Source organism: Peromyscus maniculatus, chromosome 17 (assembly GCF_049852395.1).
Source record: "Peromyscus maniculatus bairdii isolate BWxNUB_F1_BW_parent chromosome 17, HU_Pman_BW_mat_3.1, whole genome shotgun sequence".
NCBI lineage: Eukaryota > Metazoa > Chordata > Mammalia > Rodentia > Cricetidae > Peromyscus > Peromyscus maniculatus.
In genome coordinates, this window is record NC_134868.1 from 17870446 (window position 1) to 17891833 (window position 21388).

General features: G+C 35.8%; 1 protein-coding gene across 2 annotated transcripts in view; it reads right to left on the bottom strand.

The window, feature by feature from the left end:
* Glra3 (glycine receptor alpha 3) overlaps positions 1-21388 on the bottom strand; it is a 162002-nt gene that overhangs the window by 66860 nt on the left and 73754 nt on the right. For both annotated transcript variants that reach the window (XM_006970921.4, XM_015998485.3), the window contains exon 4: positions 4526-4749. In XM_006970921.4, coding sequence (XP_006970983.2) covers positions 4526-4749 — 224 coding nt within the window. The remainder of the gene's footprint in view (positions 1-4525; positions 4750-21388) is intronic.

Sequence of the window (21388 nt, forward strand, 5' to 3'; positions counted from 1 at the left end):
CCACCTTGGGAATTGAATTCAGGCTGCTAGGCTTGGCAGCAGGCATCCTTCCCTGCTGAGTTGTCTCATGAGCTCTGGTGACACGTTGTTTTTTAATAACCTGTGCCACAAGAAAGCTATCTGGAGAGGTTAACACCTTTAGCAGAAAACAGAATGCTGCCATTGACAAAGGTGTGCATGTATGTGTCTTGACATGGCACTCTGGAATTTTCACATTCCGAACTAGCACTCTGCCACGGAAGGACACCAGCAGAAGCACAAATACAACCTTTGAATTAGCAGGGAAGAATACACTTGGGCCATGTGTTCCTTATCATGGATTTTTTGATAATCACCACGAGTCTGCAACACAGAGGGGTCAGGATGTTGATAACGACTAATGGAAACTGTCACATACTGTATGTATTTATTTTCTAAGTAATACATAACTCATTTTTAAAAATCCAAACAACATAAATTTACTTAGGGTAAAATTGATAGTTCTTTATTGTGGCATAAATTCTACCTCTCATTTCTGTAATTGATCATTTTTAATAAATTTATGTGTTTCCTTTTAAAGTTCTTTCATAGATCCATGCACATAGGCATGTGCTGCTTAAATGGTGATAGATTTTAAGAAAGGTATCACAGACTGATTTTGTCATTGTGTATACATCACAGGACATACTTGAGTAAGCCAATTAATAGATGGTACAGCTTATTGCACATCTAGTGTACATGACCCATGCACTGCACATTTACACAACTGCCAGTGCTATAGACCCTTGATCCCATCCTTATCACAAACAAGTGAGTCACAAACAAATTAGTAGTGCGTTGTGTGGCAATCGTGCAATGGTTACAATGCCACTCGATAAAAGAAAATTTCGGACTCGTTACTTTAATTTGCTTTTAATTATTTATTTAATTGGTGTGTTTGTACATGTGTGTGTGTGCCTGTTTGTGACTGAATGTGTACTTGTGTGTATAGTTGTGTGGAGGCCAAAGGACACTCTTGGTTGCTCTTTTTGAAACCTCAGCTTCCATTCTCCCTTACTCTTACCTTTGTTCTTCTCCTTCTTCTTTTGGCCTAAAAATCACTATGTAGACTTTGCCAACTAACTAGCAAGGCCCCAGATCTGAATGTTTCCATCCTCCTAGCACTATGTATATATATATTCTGTTCCTTACACGAGCAGAATTATCTCAAAACAAAATAAGCATAAAGCATTTCTCTCTCTCTCTCTTTTTTTTTTTTTTTTTGGTTTTTCGAGACAGGGTTTCTCTGTGTAGCTTTGTGCCTTTCCTGGGACTCACTTGGTAGCCCAGGCTGGCCTCGAACTCACAGAGATCCGCCTGCCTCTGCCTCCCGAGTGCTGGGATTAAAGGCGTGCGCCACCACCGCCCGGCTAGCATTTCTCTTAAACATAAATGAAATGTATGTTGTAGGCTGATGTTATTCAATATATTCATGTGTACCTTATATAAAATATTTAATATCATGAACCTATCATTGGGTTCAGTCATATTCTTTCTTAAAATTCATTTCATAATTTTATAGGTATGAATGTTGGCCTACATGTAGATTTGGGAATTACATATGTGTCTGGTGCTAGACGAGGTTGTTGGATCCATAGGAACTATAGTTATAGGTTATTGTGAGCCACCATGTTAGTGCTCAGAATTGAACTTTGGACATCTAGAAGAGCAGTCAGACATCCTAACTGCTTATTAATGAACATGTAAGATACTTTGTGTTATCACAAGAAGTACCTTTGTATGCAGATTTTATATACACACATTACATATGTAATTTAGGTCCCTAGAAATAAAATTACCGAATTGTGGAACACATAAATCTTGTCACATTTTAATAAACCACATTGCCAATTAATCATAGCACCAATATATGCCTACTGAGTCCGTAGTTGCCAACACTAAATAGTATCAGCATCATTAATTCTATTTGTTATAAAAATGACAACCTGATTGATGTTTAAGAATCACCATTGACTTGTTAAAGTGTATTTTCTATATATGTCTCATTTTTTAGTTTCATTTTCTTTCTGCATCAGTTATAACTTGAGCTCAACTGTTGAAAGTAATTTAGTAAGCTCCAGATAAGAAGAAAAAAAGACCTACTGTATTTACCCAGTTTCCGATGCTTTTTTTTCTTGTTGAAATTTTATCGTCCCTTCCTTCACCATTTCTTTCAGTTAGAAAACTTCCTTAGCTATACTCTCAGAATAGATTTATTTCTGATAAATTCACCCAGTTTGTTTCATCCATGAGGGCTTTCATTTCATCTTCATTTTTGAAAGATATTGGGTGTCTAATGCTAAAGTTCTACTTCTTTGCTGATACTTTGTATTTTTTTATCTAGGCCAAGCCTATTCGCAACTACTCATTGAGGAATTTTTACCATGACAAAGGCCCATCCAATACTTAATGTCCCTGCTATATATTTGGCATTCATTTCCCCTCTTCTGTGATTTTTCTGGTCCTTTATGTGATGAATGAATTTTGACTAAACTGTAGACATATTTATGTTATTTTGTTGGACATTGGATCTTATTTTAACTTTCTTTTTTAACCAGATGTCTCTGAAACTATAAGGTTGCTATACTTCCATGTATAAGTAGAAGTCAAGGTCTTCTAACCAATCTCATATTGATCTGTGAGGGAATAGGTTCCCACCTACACCATGGATGGACTGGCTTTATTACTGCAAGATGATTTGAAAGTCTTGAGTGTCCATGAAATTTATGGGACACTACCAACACACAGAGGAAGGACTTGTTTCTGATGGAAGAGAGATTTTTTATATGAGAATCTTTCCTGATGCTTTAGCCTAGGAGGGTGATCACAGGCTGTTGCATTGAAAGGTAGCTGACTGTTTTTCTGACTGTGACTCATGCGATGAGATATCTCATTGTGGCCTCTCTGGATTGAAAGCCTAGGCTCTCATCCTGAGCATGCTGGCTTTGAAGCTGGACTGAGGTTGTGTGACCTTTTTGTCATTGTTCAGTATTTGGCTGGACTCTTGAAGTTGGTTCATGTTTTTCTCTTGTTACGATGCTGCTTTCCTAAGTAGACTAGAAGGAAAAACTAAGCTTTAGCTGGGATTTGTTTTGTCAGCACCTGTTGATGCTTCTGGGTCGACAGCTTCTTCACCTCCAAGTCTGCGATGCATAAGGCCAGAAGAAAATGTCAGGAATCATCCACGCTGCCTGATCCTCAGGTTTCTGAGCCCACAGTGAGCTTGTCTACTTCATCCACTTCTGAGTATTTCTTACATCTTCTTACACGTATTGTGTGTCCAGTGCTTTTAGTTGTGTTTAGGTAGAGTAAGGAAATATTTTTTTCTGGACACAATTTCCCAGAAGTTAAACTCTTATTTTTTCTGATTATTTATTCTGACAATTTCCAAAAAGATTTCAGAACTCTCTTGTCCAGAACTGAGGTCACCATGAAGCTATTCTTCTATATACGATTTGTCTTAATTAGGGACAAGCCCTAGCACTTTCTTTATATCATGAATTTCACTGATTTGCAGGTGTTCAGAAATCTGAACAAATTGACAGCTAATGGAAAACACTTTCAGGATGCAAAAGAAATCTATTAAAGGGAAATATAGGCATATGAAAGAGGAAAATATAAAAAGGCATCAGAGTACAATAGGATGAAGAGATGAGAAGCAATACAGAACAACATAACTTGGAAAATCCCTTGGCAGAAAAGCTTTTAAAATCATCATGCCACTAAGATTAAAAATTCATTTTTTGTGCTTATTCTACTACTTGGTAAAAGTAGAGACACTTTGATATTGGAAAGATAGGATGAAAATGAAATACCTCTATTCCTTGCAAAAAGAACAATGAATAAGAAGAACAAAACTAAGACAGAAAGGGAGTTAATTTTAGGTTTAAAACCTAAATGTGAAGTCTAATTTCATTTATAGTTAAGAACATGATACTGTTGATACAAATATTTCAACACAGCATGTCAGTTTAATCATGGCATATTTCTCATGTGTGAAAGATGGCATGAGTTCTGTCCTTGACCTGTTGTTTATCACAGCTAAGAAAATAACTGTAGAATAATTTTTTCAACAATAATTCATGTATTTTGGAAGAGTCTTAAAATGTGAAGCTGATTAAGTCTATCTCTGTGAATAGCTGTTTTCCCTGTCTACTGAACCTGTACCTATGCGATATTTAATGACCTACCAAAGTCAAATGAGTTCTAGAGTCTTGATATGTGACCCAGGTGCCTATCAATTGCCTTTGTGAATCCTGCCAACTTGTTTATTTTAATAATCATCACTGACTTGTTAAGATAGATTTTTGGAATTCATATTTTCCCTGGATTAGGTACTTATGATTGTTGTTATTGATTAGATATATTTGCAATATCATATATTAGGACAACTCAAGTGGAATAATAAGTTTCCCCCAAATTTGAAAACTATCTCAATAGAGATAAACAAAACAAACAAAAACCAAATCTAATTTTACAAAAACTGGCTTTTTAAGTCTCTGCTTACCTTATTGAGTAAAGGACATTTCCATTTTTGAAAATTCTTAGCAGTTTGTTATCTGTAGTGACTTCATGGAAGTTAGCCCCCTTCTCATTAGCAAAGAACAAGTCTGGTTTCCAAATGGAATCCAACATGGACGGGTCCAGGTCCAATGAATCATCAGGATATTCACTGTATGCAAGACGAGGATCATTCCATTTCTGACGAAGAAAAATATTCACTCTGTAATCCTGAGAGAGAGAGAGAGAGAGAGAGAGAGAGAGAGAGAGAGAGAGAGGAAAAGTAGAGAGAGGCTTTAATAACTACAGTGTACCAATGTCTGTCACTGTAGCTTCACCAATTGCAACATGGGGTATTATGCAGAATATGTAGATGGTGGAGAAAACGGTGTTTTACTGTTTTGACTGTATTCTCAGTGACTCAAGTCTTCTGATAAAAGGCCACAGAGGATGACCGCTCATCACACTTTGTTTTTCCCTTCAAATTTTATTTTCCTGGTTTGTCATATTAAAATGTTAGAAAGTGGGTAGACATTTGAAGCTGAACACTTTCTCCACTTATTTTTAGAAACATTTCTTCTAAATATCTAACAAGATTGAAAGTTATGTTCTTTTCTGAAAGCTGTCTATCATACAAAAACAATAATGTATGCTTTTAGAGTTATAAATCACGTTTTTATTTTTGTTCTTTTGAGGCAAGGTCTCACTATACAGCCTTCGTAAGTAGGCTTGGAACTTACTATGTAGACCATGTTGGCCCAGAACTCATAGAGATGCACCTGTCTTTGCCTCCTGGTATTAAATGTTTGTGTCACAGTACCTGGCATGAAACACTTATTTAATATTTAATTTTGTTTAATATTAAACTTTGTTTAATATGACAAGTCCTATAAAATAAGTCATTTAAGAATAATAAAAGATGATTTGTGAGTATTAAAAGAATAATAATGGCTAATACCAGCAATGTTTTAAGTGACATTTCTAGTGACATTTTCCAATAATATTTGTTGGCCTCCCACTCTCTCTGCAGCCAAGGATGATCCTGAGATCTTTAATCCTTATTCCTCCACATCTCATGTGAAAAAACTACAGGTGTACCTGACCATGCCACATGATGTGGAGTTTTATTATTAGTTTTCTCCTTACAGTTTGAAGTGGGTGAATCTACTGACTTCATTATACATGATTTAAGCATCTGCCTGAGGAAAGTTTCAGTTATCTGGGAAATACTGGAGCTGTACAGAGAAACCAACAATTCAACCGTTTATTTCTTTAATATCAAACATGGTAAGCAAGCCATAGAAAGAGACTTTCTAACTCTTGGACTTTGTTATTTAGACAAGTCAAATTCAGGTTTTGCCTTGAATATTGAAGACACAATCTGATCAGTATTTGGGTACCAACACTACTTCCCTCCAACTTCAACTAAGCTTACATACCAGACTTTCCCCCCTCTGCCTGCTAGATGGTCCATGCATCTTCCTCTGTCTCTTCTTGTGGCTGTACTTGATCATCTCAAAAAAGAATATAAGCACCACTAAATGTTTGGCATTTAGCAATAGGAATATATAAATTCTTTAAAAACTTGGTGAAATTTATTTTGAATATATTAACCCCCTCTTCCAACTCCCCCAGATTTATCCTCCATCCCTACATACCAAACTTTGTGTCCTCTTTTTATTCTTAAACCCATGAATTCCAGTTCATGCTGCCCATATGTTCTTATGTGTGTGGCCTTCCACTGGAGAGTTTCCACTTACTGTGAGCTACTTATAGTCTTAAAGAAAACTCTCTCTCCAAGTATCTATGAACTGCCAATTGCTTCTCAGCTAGGGATGGGACTTTGCATCCATATTCCCCCTCCATGCTGATATTTAGTCTGCCTTGGGATTATACAGATTTTTGTCATAGTGACAAAGTAATTTTTAATATGCATATATGTATAGGTTTGTATTATTTTAAGATGTTTCTGATATAAATATCAATGGATTTCTGATTTTAATTAGAAAGGATATATGATTTGAACAAAAGTTTAAAATTCATAGGCATATTAAAAATAATCTAGAATTCTTCCTTTCTTAAGGAGTCTCATCCAAGCCTGCTGGCTAAGTTAAAAAGTGACCAGAAAATTAATTTGTCAAAAAACGAAGAATAAATACAACTCTCCCAAATACTCAGCTACTATAGTTTTTTAGACATTTCCAATTCTGAAGTACTGTGCAGAATAAGTTCTGTGTATCACAAAGCATGAAGCACTAATACTCAATGGTGGTGTAATTGCTTCTAGCCCTGTCTCTGTAATATCCCCCATGTCGTCTGCAACATCTGCTCCAGGAGCATCCACAGGGAGGGTAGTCGTCTGGGACCACTGATTCTGAAATAATGGCCTATTGCAAAAGCCTCATTCATTCCTCAGTTACTAAACCAATAGGGAATAAAGTCATTTTATACAAACTATTTGGAGTCTTTGAAAGGTTATTTCAAAACTCCTCCTGAGTTCCTCTTCATTATCCATATGTTTATTCTCTTTGAAAAAGTCAGAATAGTTTTTAAATTACCAAAAGCAATAAAGGAATATAATTTTGTACCAATTCTGAAAACAAAATAAGAAATATTGGTTAGAACATAAAATGTGTTAAACTGACAGAAATATATCCTTTGTATCATTCTGCAGCCTCTTTGTGTATTTAAGATTGGAAACCACAGACTAAGAACATGCCTCAATCCTTACACCTTCTTTTCAAATTTGGATGTTTGTTTCAATAAATGGAGTTCATTTAATTTGGGCAGTCTTAGTTTTGTAGAGAAACACTGGCACACAGGCAGTATTTTTAGTAGCTGCTGGATATCAATGAAAAAAAATAATAATCACTGTTGCTCCTTGATTTTGATGTGAAAGGCACTCTCTTAATGTGTGCATAGTAGGAACCCACAAGTTCCACTATTTCCGCTGTCCTCTTCTTCCACAGATGCTTATTTACATTCTCATTCAATTCCTTTTTATTTGCACACTTTCCTTCTTTATGTTGGCCAGGATAAACAGGCAGACTACTTTCTCACAGCCAATTGTGTCAACAGAAGGGTGGTTAGGAATTAAAACAGTTCAACTTCTTGTACTATGCTTTTACCCACCACTTCATTTTATGTTGCACCAAATAAGAAAACAGAGCAGGAGTCCTCCTGGTTTAAGAATTGTAGACACAGAATCTGCCACTACTGCAACTTCCCTTTAAAAACCCAAATCTGGATCTGGAATTTTACTCACTCCAACTTAGAATGAATTATTTTGCTTAACTGTATTATTACTTGTTCAGAATCACAAATACATACTAAAATGAAGACAACCATCCATGCATGACATTCATTTGCAATATGTGTTTTACTTATGCAAGCATGATCTGCTTGTTATTTTTGGGCTTCTGTTAAACAAACATCTTTCCCAACTAGAATATATAACTCAAATCATAAAAGTCATTAAAATCTTTAGAGCACGTCTTGTTTTCTATCAGTGCTAGAAGAAGGTCCTTCACCAGTCTAAGAATTCTGAAAATTCCTTCCAACGAATAAAGAGCAACTTTTTGAAGAGGCCAAAAGGTACTTGGAACTTTAAAAATGAACAATGTCCTCACTGAACATCATTTTGAAGACCTTCAATATTAAATTATATATATATATATAATTATAATCACTTCAGTTATATATATTATATATTCAATTCCATTTATTCAGTTACCTATATGTATAGGACATGCTATCACAATATACATGAACATTTATAAATATGTATATATGTACATAGATTTGTATATATTCTATCATTAATCAGAATCATCATAAAACATGAAAACAGTATTATGAACTGATAGAATGTACTTACTTCAAAAGTGAATCTACCTGCTTCATAACATAATCTCGCATAGAAGATTTGGGATTCTATTTAAGCATGGAAGCAACTACCAGCTTGATCTATCTTGTATCACCAACACATTTAATGGTGGCAATGTATAACAGTCACAGTGTCACTATTCATTTTGAGTAATTAGGTTGATTTAATATCATGTTAATCATATTAAATCAAATGATTTAATTAATCACTTAAGATTAACTTTTCACCAATAACTAACCATGGAGGATTTCTTTTGAATCTATGTAAAATAAAAATTAGCAAAGATAATTATGCAAACCAAGCTTCTTCATGTCAAAATATTCTACTTTAAAGGTATTTATCTAGGTCTACAGAGATAGATTCAGGCACTTGTAGGCATAAGCATGAGAATCTGAGCTCTGTCCCCCAAACCCACATTATTTTAGAGGTAGCTTGGTGTCACACACTTGTAATTCCAGAGCCTCAGGGGAGACAGGTAGATCATGAGGGCCTCACTGGCCAGCCAGACTTCTCCACTCAGAAGGTTGATTAGAGAATTGGAATCTAAAATCAACATAGGCAGAACCTGAGAGACAATACCAAAATTAATCTTGGGTTTCATACATACATGTAGACACACACACACACACACACACACACACACACACACACACACACAGCCTAGATTTTGGTATACATGTGCATATTTTCAAAACATAATCTATTATTTTGGTATACTATTTACACTTTCTTTCGCAACTTCAATGTTCTTTTAAGTCAACAACTTTGTTTTTTGGGGAAAACACACAGTTTAGTAAACATGAACAAAGGAATAGATGTTATTGGCAAACAATTTTTGTTGTAAATAAAATATTGGACACACAATTAAAATATTCCAATGATTATATTGAATATTTTTAAATAGTTTTGAACTCTATGAATTCTTCTTTTTAAAAATATAAACTATTGCCCGGCGGTGGTGGCGCACGCCTTTAATCCCAGCACTCGGGAGGCAGAGCCAGGTGGATCTCTGTGAGTTCGAGGCCAGCCTGGGCTACCAAGTGAGTTCCAGGAAAGGCGCAAAGCTACACAGAGAAACCCTGTCTCGAAAAACCAATATATATATATATATATATATATATATATATATATATAAACTATTATTTATATTTCTAAATTCTAAGTCATATGTTGTCCAGGGGAATTTTATAATTAATGGGAGCTTGTTTGCTATACACTGTTTACTATGCACTATCATGAGGTGAAGATTCATCAATAGATGTTCCATTTTCAAAAGTTTTAGAGGGTTGAACATTGTTCGAGACAAAATTAAGTTGTTTTGCATTTGTTTCCTTCTGAGCAATTTGGATAATTCTTTAGAAACTCTTTATTGATTTGGACATTGGCCAAGAAGCTGTGAGGACGCTGCTCACTGTACCATACAGATGCCGAGGAATTCGCTCCTTTTAGAAACTGTTATTGAATGCTGCAGTCTTACTTACATAGTTCTGGAGAATAACAGATAAAGTACTTGCAGCTTCTGAGGCAAATTAACTAAAAGTTATTTTTTTTCTTACAATTTACTGCTGCCTAGACAGTATATAAACAATCGACAAAAATTCAGAACTAAAAGGGAAATGTAATGAATCATTATATATTATATCTTCTACGTGGAGAACACCATTAGCATTAATAGTTCTATATTTTCTTTATTTGAGAACATGTAGACTTTTTTTTATATTTTTTGAATTTAAAATATCACTGTATTTGCCCTTTCCCAATTCTCCCTCAATCTTCTCTCATGTACCCCACCTTGCTAACTCTCAAATTCATGGATATTTTCTTTTCTTTATACATATATATATATATATATATATATATATATATATATGTTGGTATTAATGGATTTTTCAAAGAAATGAAAGTAGTTAGACATTACAATAGAAATTGTAGTCATATTAGATATGTTTTAAAAATTGAGCAGATATATTTTAGACAGGTCATCTTCAAACCCTTCAGAGATCTACTGAATATGGCATTTAAAATGTTTTAATAACTTAGAAATTTTTCTTTTTTGAGACATGTCGGCTCCTGGCAGTACCAATCTACTTCAGAGAAAATATGGGCATTGAAGAAACTGCATATGGAGTTAATTTTCATTGTGGCAAAAGTTAGCCACTGGACAACAAAGTATCCTCGAATCAACAGGACAAAATGGACAGACAGAACACGAAACAAAGGACTACCGATTCCTGCCAAAACAAGTGTGGTTATGGCTTTATCAGAAGGCATCTTCTGAGGCCAGGTCAATATGGCACCATCCCTGAAGTGGCCTTCACAATCCGGAAAAGGTACAGTGCCCTTTTCTTCGAAGGCAGCTGAATAGGCAGTGGGCCAATGGTTTCTGTTGTTCAATGGAACAGCAACTGAAAGCTCACGCCTCTCAATAGTAGACTGGCATTTAATAGAGGGATGTGGAGAAGAGGGGGATGCTGAGATGAAGCCATGTATACACAGCCAAGAAGAATGGACAGCTGAATTCAAAAACCATCAACAATTTCCAGAATTTAAAATCCTGAATCATGACATGACACTAGTGGAATTCAGGTATTTCTGGTACATGGACTGCTCTTACCCAATGTGAGGTTGAACTGTTGACCTTGTGTACAACCTACTTCACAAATGAGTCTGTCAGATACGATAAGCCTATAGGCTGAAGATGATGCCCCAACACTGCGGAGAAACCTCAGGTGACTGTCCAGGCAGCTGGCTGTTTATGTCAACTCACAAAATTTTTGGAAGTTGCTTTTGTGCACTTCCTGTTTTTATTTTTGTTAGCTAATATTATTTCCTTCTTGGGTCTCTGAGGGAGTTGAAGATTAGTTAGTTATAGTTGAAGATTAATTAGGATAGAAAGTGAATTAGATACATTTTAGACTTACTAAAATAGGATAGATAAGGGAATTATTTTCTCTGATTTGTCAAATACAAATGGACTAGACATCGTTTAGGTATTTGTTACTTATATATATTGTATATAGTTATTGTACTTTTGTATATAGTTTTTCTTTTGTTAGTTATAACCTTTTGCCTTTTTTCTTTTTATTAAAATAGAAAAGGGGAAATATGGTGATATTTTATTTGTACTAAAATGTGATTTTAATTTTATGTTAATAAATAAAGTTGCCCTGGGGTCAGAGCTATTAGAGCCATAGCAAGAGTGTGGTGGTTAGAAGAGCTAGGTAGATTTCTGTGTGTTCAGGGATACAGCCAGTATTGGAGACATATGCCTTTAAGACCTGGAGGGCGGTACTTACAGGCAGTGATGAGGCAGTCATGTGGTTGGGTTTACAACCAATGAGAAGGCAGAACAGAAAGACTATTTAAACACAGACAAACAGGAAGTAGCTCTCTCTTGGGGAAGTTAGGAGCACTGCAGGAGGTAAGATTTTATCTCTGAGCTCTGACCTCTCAGCTTTCTCTTTTACATTGGCTCTGTGTTTCTTATTTTAATAAGATGATTGGTTACATATATATATATAGAGAGAGTATCAGTTGAATGAATGTAAAGACATATTGCCAACCTTTGGTATGTTTCCATTTTTTGTACTTGTATCTGGTAATCTGTGTCATCTTTTAGTTGAATAGAATGTGGGAATGTTAGTATAATTGAATGTAAATCTGAGAATGGGTTTAGCTGACACTGATGTTAAAACTCTGACAAACATTTAAGTACCATTATTCCATTTCCAAATCACGGTTTTGTCCTGGCCTATTTCCAAATGTACGATTATATTCATTTCCCTCTAAAATTAGGTTGGTGTTTGCACTTGGCTCCTTTCATAAGAGGAAAGTTATTTTAACTGATTGAATTCCCGCAGACTGCAAGCATTAAGTTGCTTTACTAATGCCACATGACAGGCAAGCATTAAACCTGAGACCTTGTCATTTCCCTTCAGGCTAAAGACGGACTCAGCATGCTACACAGTGTACTGCCTTTTGCAAGCGATGGTGTCTCAGAAGCAAGGTGTCCTGTGTGAAAGCAGATTATTTCCTGTCAGGTATTGCGTCCATCCCACTCACAGAATACTACTGTGTGACCTTTATTGACATCATGTGGAAAAGGCCCTGCAGCATCTTTTTCTTGCCTACAGAGGATCACTTTTTTTTTCTCACTTGGAAGCAATATTCTGTTGAGAAATTCTTTCTTTTGTAGTGATGACAATGTGTTTCAGCACTCTTTGCTGAAGATTCTAGAATGGTATCTCCTTACAGTGTTTTTGAGACTTCCAAGAAGAAATGATTTTAAGCCATATTGAGTAAACTTATACCTCAGGATGTTTCTTCAGCTTTCAATGAAAGCATTTATTTTTCTCAGGGTACACAGAATGATTGGTAAGATGAATACAGTCTCTAGCATTCTTATGTAAGCAGTGATTTAAAAAATAATAACAGAACAATGGTGAAAATCCAAGTGTGACAAAATACAAAATATCTTAACCTCTTTTATTTAAATGCAGAAATGGGATGGTAACAATACTATTCTTTGTTAGGAAGCCGATAAACTGAAATTGGATCTGTGGGTTCCATGTCTATGTGCATGTTGACAAAGGGCTCATCTAATTCATTTGGAGGTAGAAGAATGCATCATTGTTCAGTGCGTTAATAAGCTATTTTGAGAAATGAGATTTGAAGAGTGAAGGCAATAAAACTATCTTCAAGGGCTGAATTCTTCAGAATGAATTAAGTTTTAGAACATATTCCTCCATCATCAAGGTACTAAAAATTGTCAAGGGCAAATAATTTAGCCCTGCTAAGTAATGAGAAATAGAAGGCCCATAAAGGAGAGAAGATTGAGAAAGTAGATAGCCTGCATTCAGAATCAAACAGCTACTCAGCTTTTATAGTGGATAATACTTCTAAAGCCATGGCAAAATTTAAGAGGAAAAAAATGTCTCCTTTGTTTTATATGTTTTCTTTTGCTTCTTTGTTTTGAGATGAAATGAATGTAGGCAGAAATTCAGACATAATACAAATTAAATAATTCAAATCGTTTTTCTTATATTAAAGCACTGAACAATGCATCCTTCTAACAGCAAATGAATTAAGTGAGCCCCTTGTCAATATGCACATAAACACTGAGCCCACTGATTCAATTTTAGCTTATCAGCTTACTAAGGAAGAATATTGTTATCTTCCCATTAGTTTGTTGTAAAATTTCATTTTTATAGCACATAGATGATGCCTTGTAAAGTCTGTCTTATAACATTTTATCACTTTTTTTTTCAAGAAGACAGAAATTAATGCGTCTGGAATGTGATGCCATCAAAATGAGCTCCCAAATCTCAAAGACGGTAGCACCCATATTGGAGAGATAGTCAGAAGCAACTCACTCTCCAAACTTGCACACCGCCTCGCTTCAATGCCAGATATCACAAAGGCAAACAAACTCATTAACCAACTAGTCATGGCTGTGCTTGCTAATGCCATAGATAACGTTCTGTCATATGTAGTCCCAGGTCAAATAAACATGGTGACCATAGGGGAACTGCCTCCGAAAGGTATTCATAACACACAAACTTACAGCATTCGATGGTAGATATTCAGTAATAGGGTCAGTAGACTTGATATATAAATAGTTCATTAGAAAAAAATTCTACTTATTCTGAACAGTTGAGTTAATATGAGGGTCTACAAACAGTAGATCCAGGTCATTATTAAACTAAAAATTTTACCAATAGGTGAGTTTATTTTCTATTTATTCAAAGAGCTTCTAAATAAAGCTTTAAGGCATCCCAGGCCAGACATGCATATCCCAGATCAATCTATAGTAGTTTCTTAGCAAAATTTACAACTTAAGAAAAAGAGGTAGTTTTTTTTAATGAAGAACAAACAGCACTATGAAAAGGAGAGTGGTGAATAAAATGTTACAGTGGTCCCAAGGCTGGAAGTCCCACCTGCAGCTGATTACCCATGACAGAAGGCAGCAACAGAAACCAAGTGACCCACTGTCCATGGCTGGGGCCTAGGGGCTTCCATATCTGCAGTGATTCTAAACTTTGGGTTACAGTCCTTATCGCTAACCAAAATGCCCTGTGTTCATCAGCTCCCTGCTGCCTAAATCGACCAGCGAGCGTGCATCCAACCTTCTCCCTCTCCTCTACTGTCTCTGAAACTCAGTAAATATAGTAGATTAGCTTCATGTTTCTGTGTTATAGCTTGTTTTCAGCTTCTCGGAGCAACTCAGTCTGAAGCAATAGGCCCCCCTCTCAAGACAGCACTAGGTTAGAGTTCTCTGAGAGACAGAGAGAAACAGAGCAGGTTTGTTTTCAACAATTCTTATCTGATTTGTAGAAGTCACCATCACATCAAATCATTCCACAGCATTCAGGGTTTATGAGAACTGGAGAGTCATCCTGTAGCTGGGAACGATAGACAGTTGTCACCAGGGCTACCTGGATTCCCTGTGTTTGTGGCATCAGCTTCCCCTCCCTACAGGGGAGAAGGTAGGAGCTGCTGTTTTGTTGCCTTTTGTTATGATTCTTTGTGCAATTCCTTTCTTTATCTCTTTAGATTACCATCTCTCCTTTGTTACGCTTACTCTTCTCATTTCTGGAGTCACTCAGAGGATGATTTTAATTCAACTTCTTACACTGTGGACAGCAGTCAGTGGAGAGATATGTAACTGATAACAGTGCAATGAATAAGAGACTTCATGCTCATCCATGAACACAGAATCATTACTAATCCCACCCACCACTGATTCCAAGGCTCAGGGAGTATTCCAGAAAAGGAGATCAAGAAAAATGTAAGAGCTGGATGATGGGGCAGGGTGTTGTGCTGTCTTCTGGGAATGGAGTGGCCATCATAGCAACTGCGGTTACCTATGTAAGACCAAGACAGACAAAATCCTGGCATAGATGGTATAGATCATCTCCAGGATCTACCCCATCCTGAAGAACTACTGGCAGTGAATAGTTGCTGGGGGTATGAGAGTAATTCTTTATTGAAAATATGGCAACTGATAATTTTTCATACTCTAGTGCATGGCTCCACACTCATTCACATGGAGGAATCACAAACTAGATTTAGTGAGTTGTCAAAAAAAGAAGAAAAAGCCATGAAGTTGAGAGGGGAGTGTGAGAGGGTGGTGGAGAGGGAATGAAGGAATAGGTATGATTATATTTCATTGCATACATGAATGAAATTCTCAAAAATAAAAAAAATAGAAAGTTATACCAATTTTGTTGCCATTGGTAGAAAAAACAAAGAATGATCTTTGCAGGGAATATTTTGAGAGTAATTTTTACCAAATATATAAAAATATGATTTAATAATGCTTACATGAGTGAAATAAAATGATAAACTATCACAGATTGTAAGTGAAATAAAACTTTTTCTTGCATCAATATGGGAATAAGCCTGAAAGTAGTTAGAATGTATCTACAGTTAATACAAATGTCAATTTGCACACATGCACACTTACAAAGTTTGAAAAATACCATCTGGAAAAGATACATCACTATAATAACAAAAGAGAGAATGTAATTTGGTTTTCAGTCTACGTGCATTAATATTTTACAAATATATGGAGAAATAATGTATTATTTCCTTCTCACAATATCTGTGTGCTCATCCCATGTACCACTGAACACAGATAGATGAGTTGGTGTTAACTGTACTCCTGAACACAGTACAAATATGTTATCTGGGAGCTGAAAATGTAGGTAGTTGACAGAACATTTTCCTAGCATGTATGAGGCCATGAATTTTGTGCAATGAACATAAAAATAAATAACTACAATTATAAAATCTGGACTTTCACATATTCAATCTCAAGAAGTACAATTTTTATTCTCAGGGGAGCACAAATAAAATTCTTGGTGGTTGAGGAAAATCTTGCTCTTAAGAAATATTCATACTAGATAAGTAAACACATGTTGTAAATGAAGTGTTAAAATTTCATGGGGAAGTAACTTAAGGGAAAAGCTACATAAAGGCCTCTGTAGGGAAGCATAATAAAAAAACAGTGCTTGTCAGTCACCATCTTAGGGAAACTGAAGCAAAGCAGAGGTGCAAAAATATATTTCTTTTTCATGTCTACTGTCAAGTATTGATTAGTAATTTTAATCTTATGCTGCATTGGACGAAGGATAGCAATTACCTTTATATCTAGTTAACAATGGGATAAAGAGTCAAATATATTTAGAGTTGGAGTTTTTAGCCCGTTGAAGCTGTTTCTTGAAGCTGTTTCACGAAATGTTAATTGGAAACATTTGGTATATTGTGATTCAGCGAATGATCATGAAAAAATTCAGTGTGTAAAGAGCACAAGAGGAGCTGGTGTGCACCGGAAATAAGTAAAAATCAGGGGGAAAGTGAAAACACAACCTAAGGCAACAAGGAGAGTTCTACTGGAGGACTGGGTTAAATCTCTCTTATTGGCTCAGATGGAGTCTGCATGCTTTTGCGGATAGCTCTCATAGAGAGTCCAAAAGCAAAGCTTCTTTGGAAGAACAAAAGTGAGTAGAGAAAGAGAGAGAAGAAGGGGGGAAGAGAGGGAGGGAGACAGAGACACAGAGAGGAAGAGAGAGCCAGGGAAGAATATGTCATTGTTCAAAGGTCTGGGGAAAATTTTCAGGTGCATTTCCTGTCTCACGGATAAAAATAATGTTCCATTCAACTCAACTGATAAAGTAAATGAGGTCACGAGTGAAGGTTGCCAAGGATTCGCTTGTGAATACTTGATGTATCTCTTTAATATTGATAGACATGTGTTAATATGCTCATTTTTGTTGATTGAGTCCTTTAATATTACTTTGTGACAGAATTATTTGTCTTATGATTTAGCTACTCTCTGGAGTGTTGGCAATGTTCCACAACAACTAAAGAATACCTTTGAAAGGATTGTCTTGATTACAGTACTACTGTGTTACTGAACCTAATTTTTTTTCATGTTCTCCATAGGGCAAAGGGTTTATAATATCAAGTCTCCTTGAAGAATTTGAAAGCAATTTTTTTCTTTCATTATAAACCTAATTTCCATGTATTAAGTTCCTTTTCAGAGAGATAAAAAGAAGGAGAGCGAGAGGGAGATCATGTCCAGTAGGAAACTCCCACTTTTCCATTGGTGTTTTAAGTAATAGGTATTACTTACCTCTTAACCTGTACTTGCTGTACTTGAGAGGGCATAGTGAACATAGACCCAGGTTTCTGTCACCTAGGCTTATGTTGAGCCCTTCTGATACAAAGTTAGCTGGACTTTCATTTTGTAGACAGACTATCAGGTCACAACTGAAAAAAGTGCCGTCAACTGGTGCAACAGCGCTTCAGTGTTAACTTTACCTTTTACATCTGCCAGACCCAGTGAGCAGCTGAGGAACAATTGAAATTGTTTGACAAATACAACTAATTGATATGCAAACTGACACATTTTGACTATTATCACTCATTTTAAAGAATATAATCTCCAATCTTATTTCCTACTTTATCTTTGGGAGTTGAAATGATTTTTGCAGTATATTATTTCAGTATCTCACCATCTCTAAGAAAGCAGTTGAAGATGGACACCAGGAACTGTTCATGAGATCTTGTCATCTTTGCTGAATTTGATCATCATGCAGAAGGTGTTTAATTGATGTAGTAGATAATAGTTACGTGCCAAGCCCACCTCTAAAGAGATCTACATATAGACAATACCTTCATTGCAAATTCAGATTAGAGACAGATGAATTAAATTAAGTGACAGGTATCTGTCCCTTTACATTTAACACTAAAGAATTCAGCACAAATCTTTCAAATCTATAAACACTATGTAATTAACTTTCTAATCTACAGATCATAAAGAAACTCTAGAAAGACAAATGGTCTAAAAGACAGATGTCAGAGATAAGGATCTGAAATTGCCCTACTCTTTACACTTTCTCTCAGTAATCAACATCTTTTGTCTTTGGCACATTTTTTCCCTATAATTAAAAAAATGCTTTTAAAGAATTTGTTTGTTTAACAACACTATACATTATCTCTAAACAGTTGTGGGTTTTGTAATATTCTTTACAGAAAATTTCACATCAGAGAAAGATCTTCAGAGAATCTCTTTTTGAGAGACGATGGTTTAAAGAATGTCTTGTGGGTGAATATATCAAGCTGAGATATATTCATAAATTTGATGGGGGTCACTAAGGTGTGTAACAATCTCATACACCTATTTTTTGCAACTGTTGCCATAAATGATCCCATTTCTTCTTGATGCTTCAAAACAACAGTTCAGAACACATTCATACTGCTTATCACTGGTTATTCAAGCATGGATTTAAAAGTATTTCAGACCAAAGATATTACTATATTTGGGTTGGCTTTACTACTATAAAAGTAATACAGTGAGGTCAAGATGTTAACAGATCCAATGTTAATATTAAAAGGCTCTCCATTTGCTTCCAGGCAGTTCCCCAAAGAAGTGAAATGAGTTATTTAATCTGTAAATGTAACACAGGATTGCTCTCTGAATGCTGTAATGGCACTCATAAAAAGTGAGAATGCCTTTATGGGAACTTAACTCATTGGCAATGGATGTGAAGGACCAAGAAGTCATTTCTGGCAAAAGTTACAAAAGAACAAAAAAAAAAAAAAAAAAGACTTCTTTTATATTGGACACCTTTCTTTCTTTTCCATTGTCATGAAAAATATGTTACAGTGAATTTATTAGGTAATTTTGTTTTAATGTCTTAGATTTAAAAAGCATTCTTGTATCACCATAAAACCTGCAGAGTCTTTAATTTCTGAACATATTTATTTCTTCATTGAAAATTAAATAATGATTATTGCACCAAGATAGCTTAAAAACCAAATTCTTTTGGAGGAAATATCAAAGTATATGGGAAGATAGATGGAGAAAGACAAGTGCATTTAGACATTATTAGTGCACATTTATTTTATTGGGAAATGAAACATTTGACTCATATTTCATGAGCCACAGCATTGATTTAAGATGGTGACTGAGAATAAGAACTGTAGAAATACATGAAATGACAAAAGTATATTGATCCTTTATTCACCCATGTCAAGCACATTATAGCAAACTATCTTTGGGGCGAAATATGTTTTGTCAGCCAGAATACAAAAATTACCTGTCCCCATGCAACAGCATGAGTTTAGGAGATACTTCATAATGAGCATTATATTAGCTTATAGTAAGTAATATAGCAAAGAATGTCTGCAGAGAGAACCATTGCCTTACAGATCCTGTGGTCACAAAAGTTTAAGTATAAATTTATACACATTATTATAAAGAAAAATAAAAACATTGAAATGTAAATTGAGTAGAACAATATTATTTCATTGATGTTTATTTGACAACTCTGGACCAGGATCATGCACCATCAATAAATCTTACAAAGCAGCATGCGATGTGTCCTCAATGACTATGAGTGAATGGCCTTAATGAAAGCTGCTGTGGGATAATGCTTTTGTACACCGGTTTATACAGTGTTTAATAAAACACTGATTGGCCAATAGCCTGGCAGGAAGTATAGGCAGGATAAGCAGACAAGGAGAATTCTGGGAAAGGAAGGCTGAATCAGGAGATGCCAGCTTGCCATCCAGGGACCAGCATGCAATGGCACACAGGTAAAGCACACACGGAAAATGTGGCAACACATAGATTAACAGAAATGGCCTGAGTTTAAGTGTAAGAGCTAGTCAGTAGTAAGTCTGAGCTAATGGCTGAGCAGTTTTAATTAATATAAGCCTGTGTATGTTTATTTGGGTCTGAGCAGCTGTGGGACTGGGTGAGAGAGATTTATCCTGACCTCGAGCTGGGTGGCACCAGGAAAACTTTTAGTTACAGAAAGCCAATGAATAAATTTCAAGGAAGGAATATAAAATGATTTAACAGGAAATATAGGTTAGATAAAAACAATTAGGAATTTTCTGCAATTTTTTTTGACAATGCTAATTCTTAAATGCAGAAATTAAAGGGATAAAAGCAACAGAAAATAAAGAGATTAAAAACCATGGGAAATTACAAGTAGAGAGAACATAGTACAGCAAGCTTTTTGACACAACAAATATGCAAAAATTAGCATGATTGTTCTTCAAAGATAAACAGTGGGGGCTGGAGCAATGGCTCTACGGTTAAGAACACTGGTTGCTCTAGCAGAGGACCTGGATTCGATTCCCAGCAGCACCCACATAGTGGCTCACAGCCATTTATAACTCCTATTCCAGGATATCTGATGCCCTCTCTGAGCTCCACAGAGACCAGGCAGACATACTGTGAACAGACATTCATGCAGACAAAACATTCATAGACTAAAATAAAGATATGAAATTTTAAAAAGATAAATACTAACCATAAGTTCAGACAGCAGAAAAATATCCAGCATAACAATTACAAACATACCCTTATTTCTACTAATTAAGAGAAAGACCCCAAACACCAAGCCATCCATAAGAAAAATACAGAGAAGTCATTACAAAGGTCCTGGGAATGGAAGTATTCCTTGACAGCGAAAGCTATGGTTAAGCTGATGCAATGGAAAAGTCTAAGCAGGGCTGGAGAGATGGCTCTGCCACTCAAAGCTAGGATCACAACAAAAAATATAAGGGAAAGTCTAAATAGGCCTACATGGGGTCAAGAAACGGAGGTTGTTAAATGCCTTTGGACAGGTAAAACTGCTGGAACAGACCATGTACTTATGAGAGAAATAAGCTTTACTGTTGGGAGTCGTGTGACCTAGTTTTGGAGCAGTGTATGAGTCCCATGGGTCTCCAGATGAGGCAAAAGCCCACGAAGACAGTCTCACTCGGCAAGGACCAGTGGACTTTGGGGACAGTACAGAATACTAATATTACTGCACAGCCTGCATGCTCTCTTCTCTCCTAATATTGATGATTTTCTTGGTGGTTTTAGTGTCATTTTGTCCATCATGTGCAGGACAGATATGATCATTCCCAGAAACCACATCTTTTTCTCAAATATCTTCCTCTAAAATTCTTTGGGAGCTG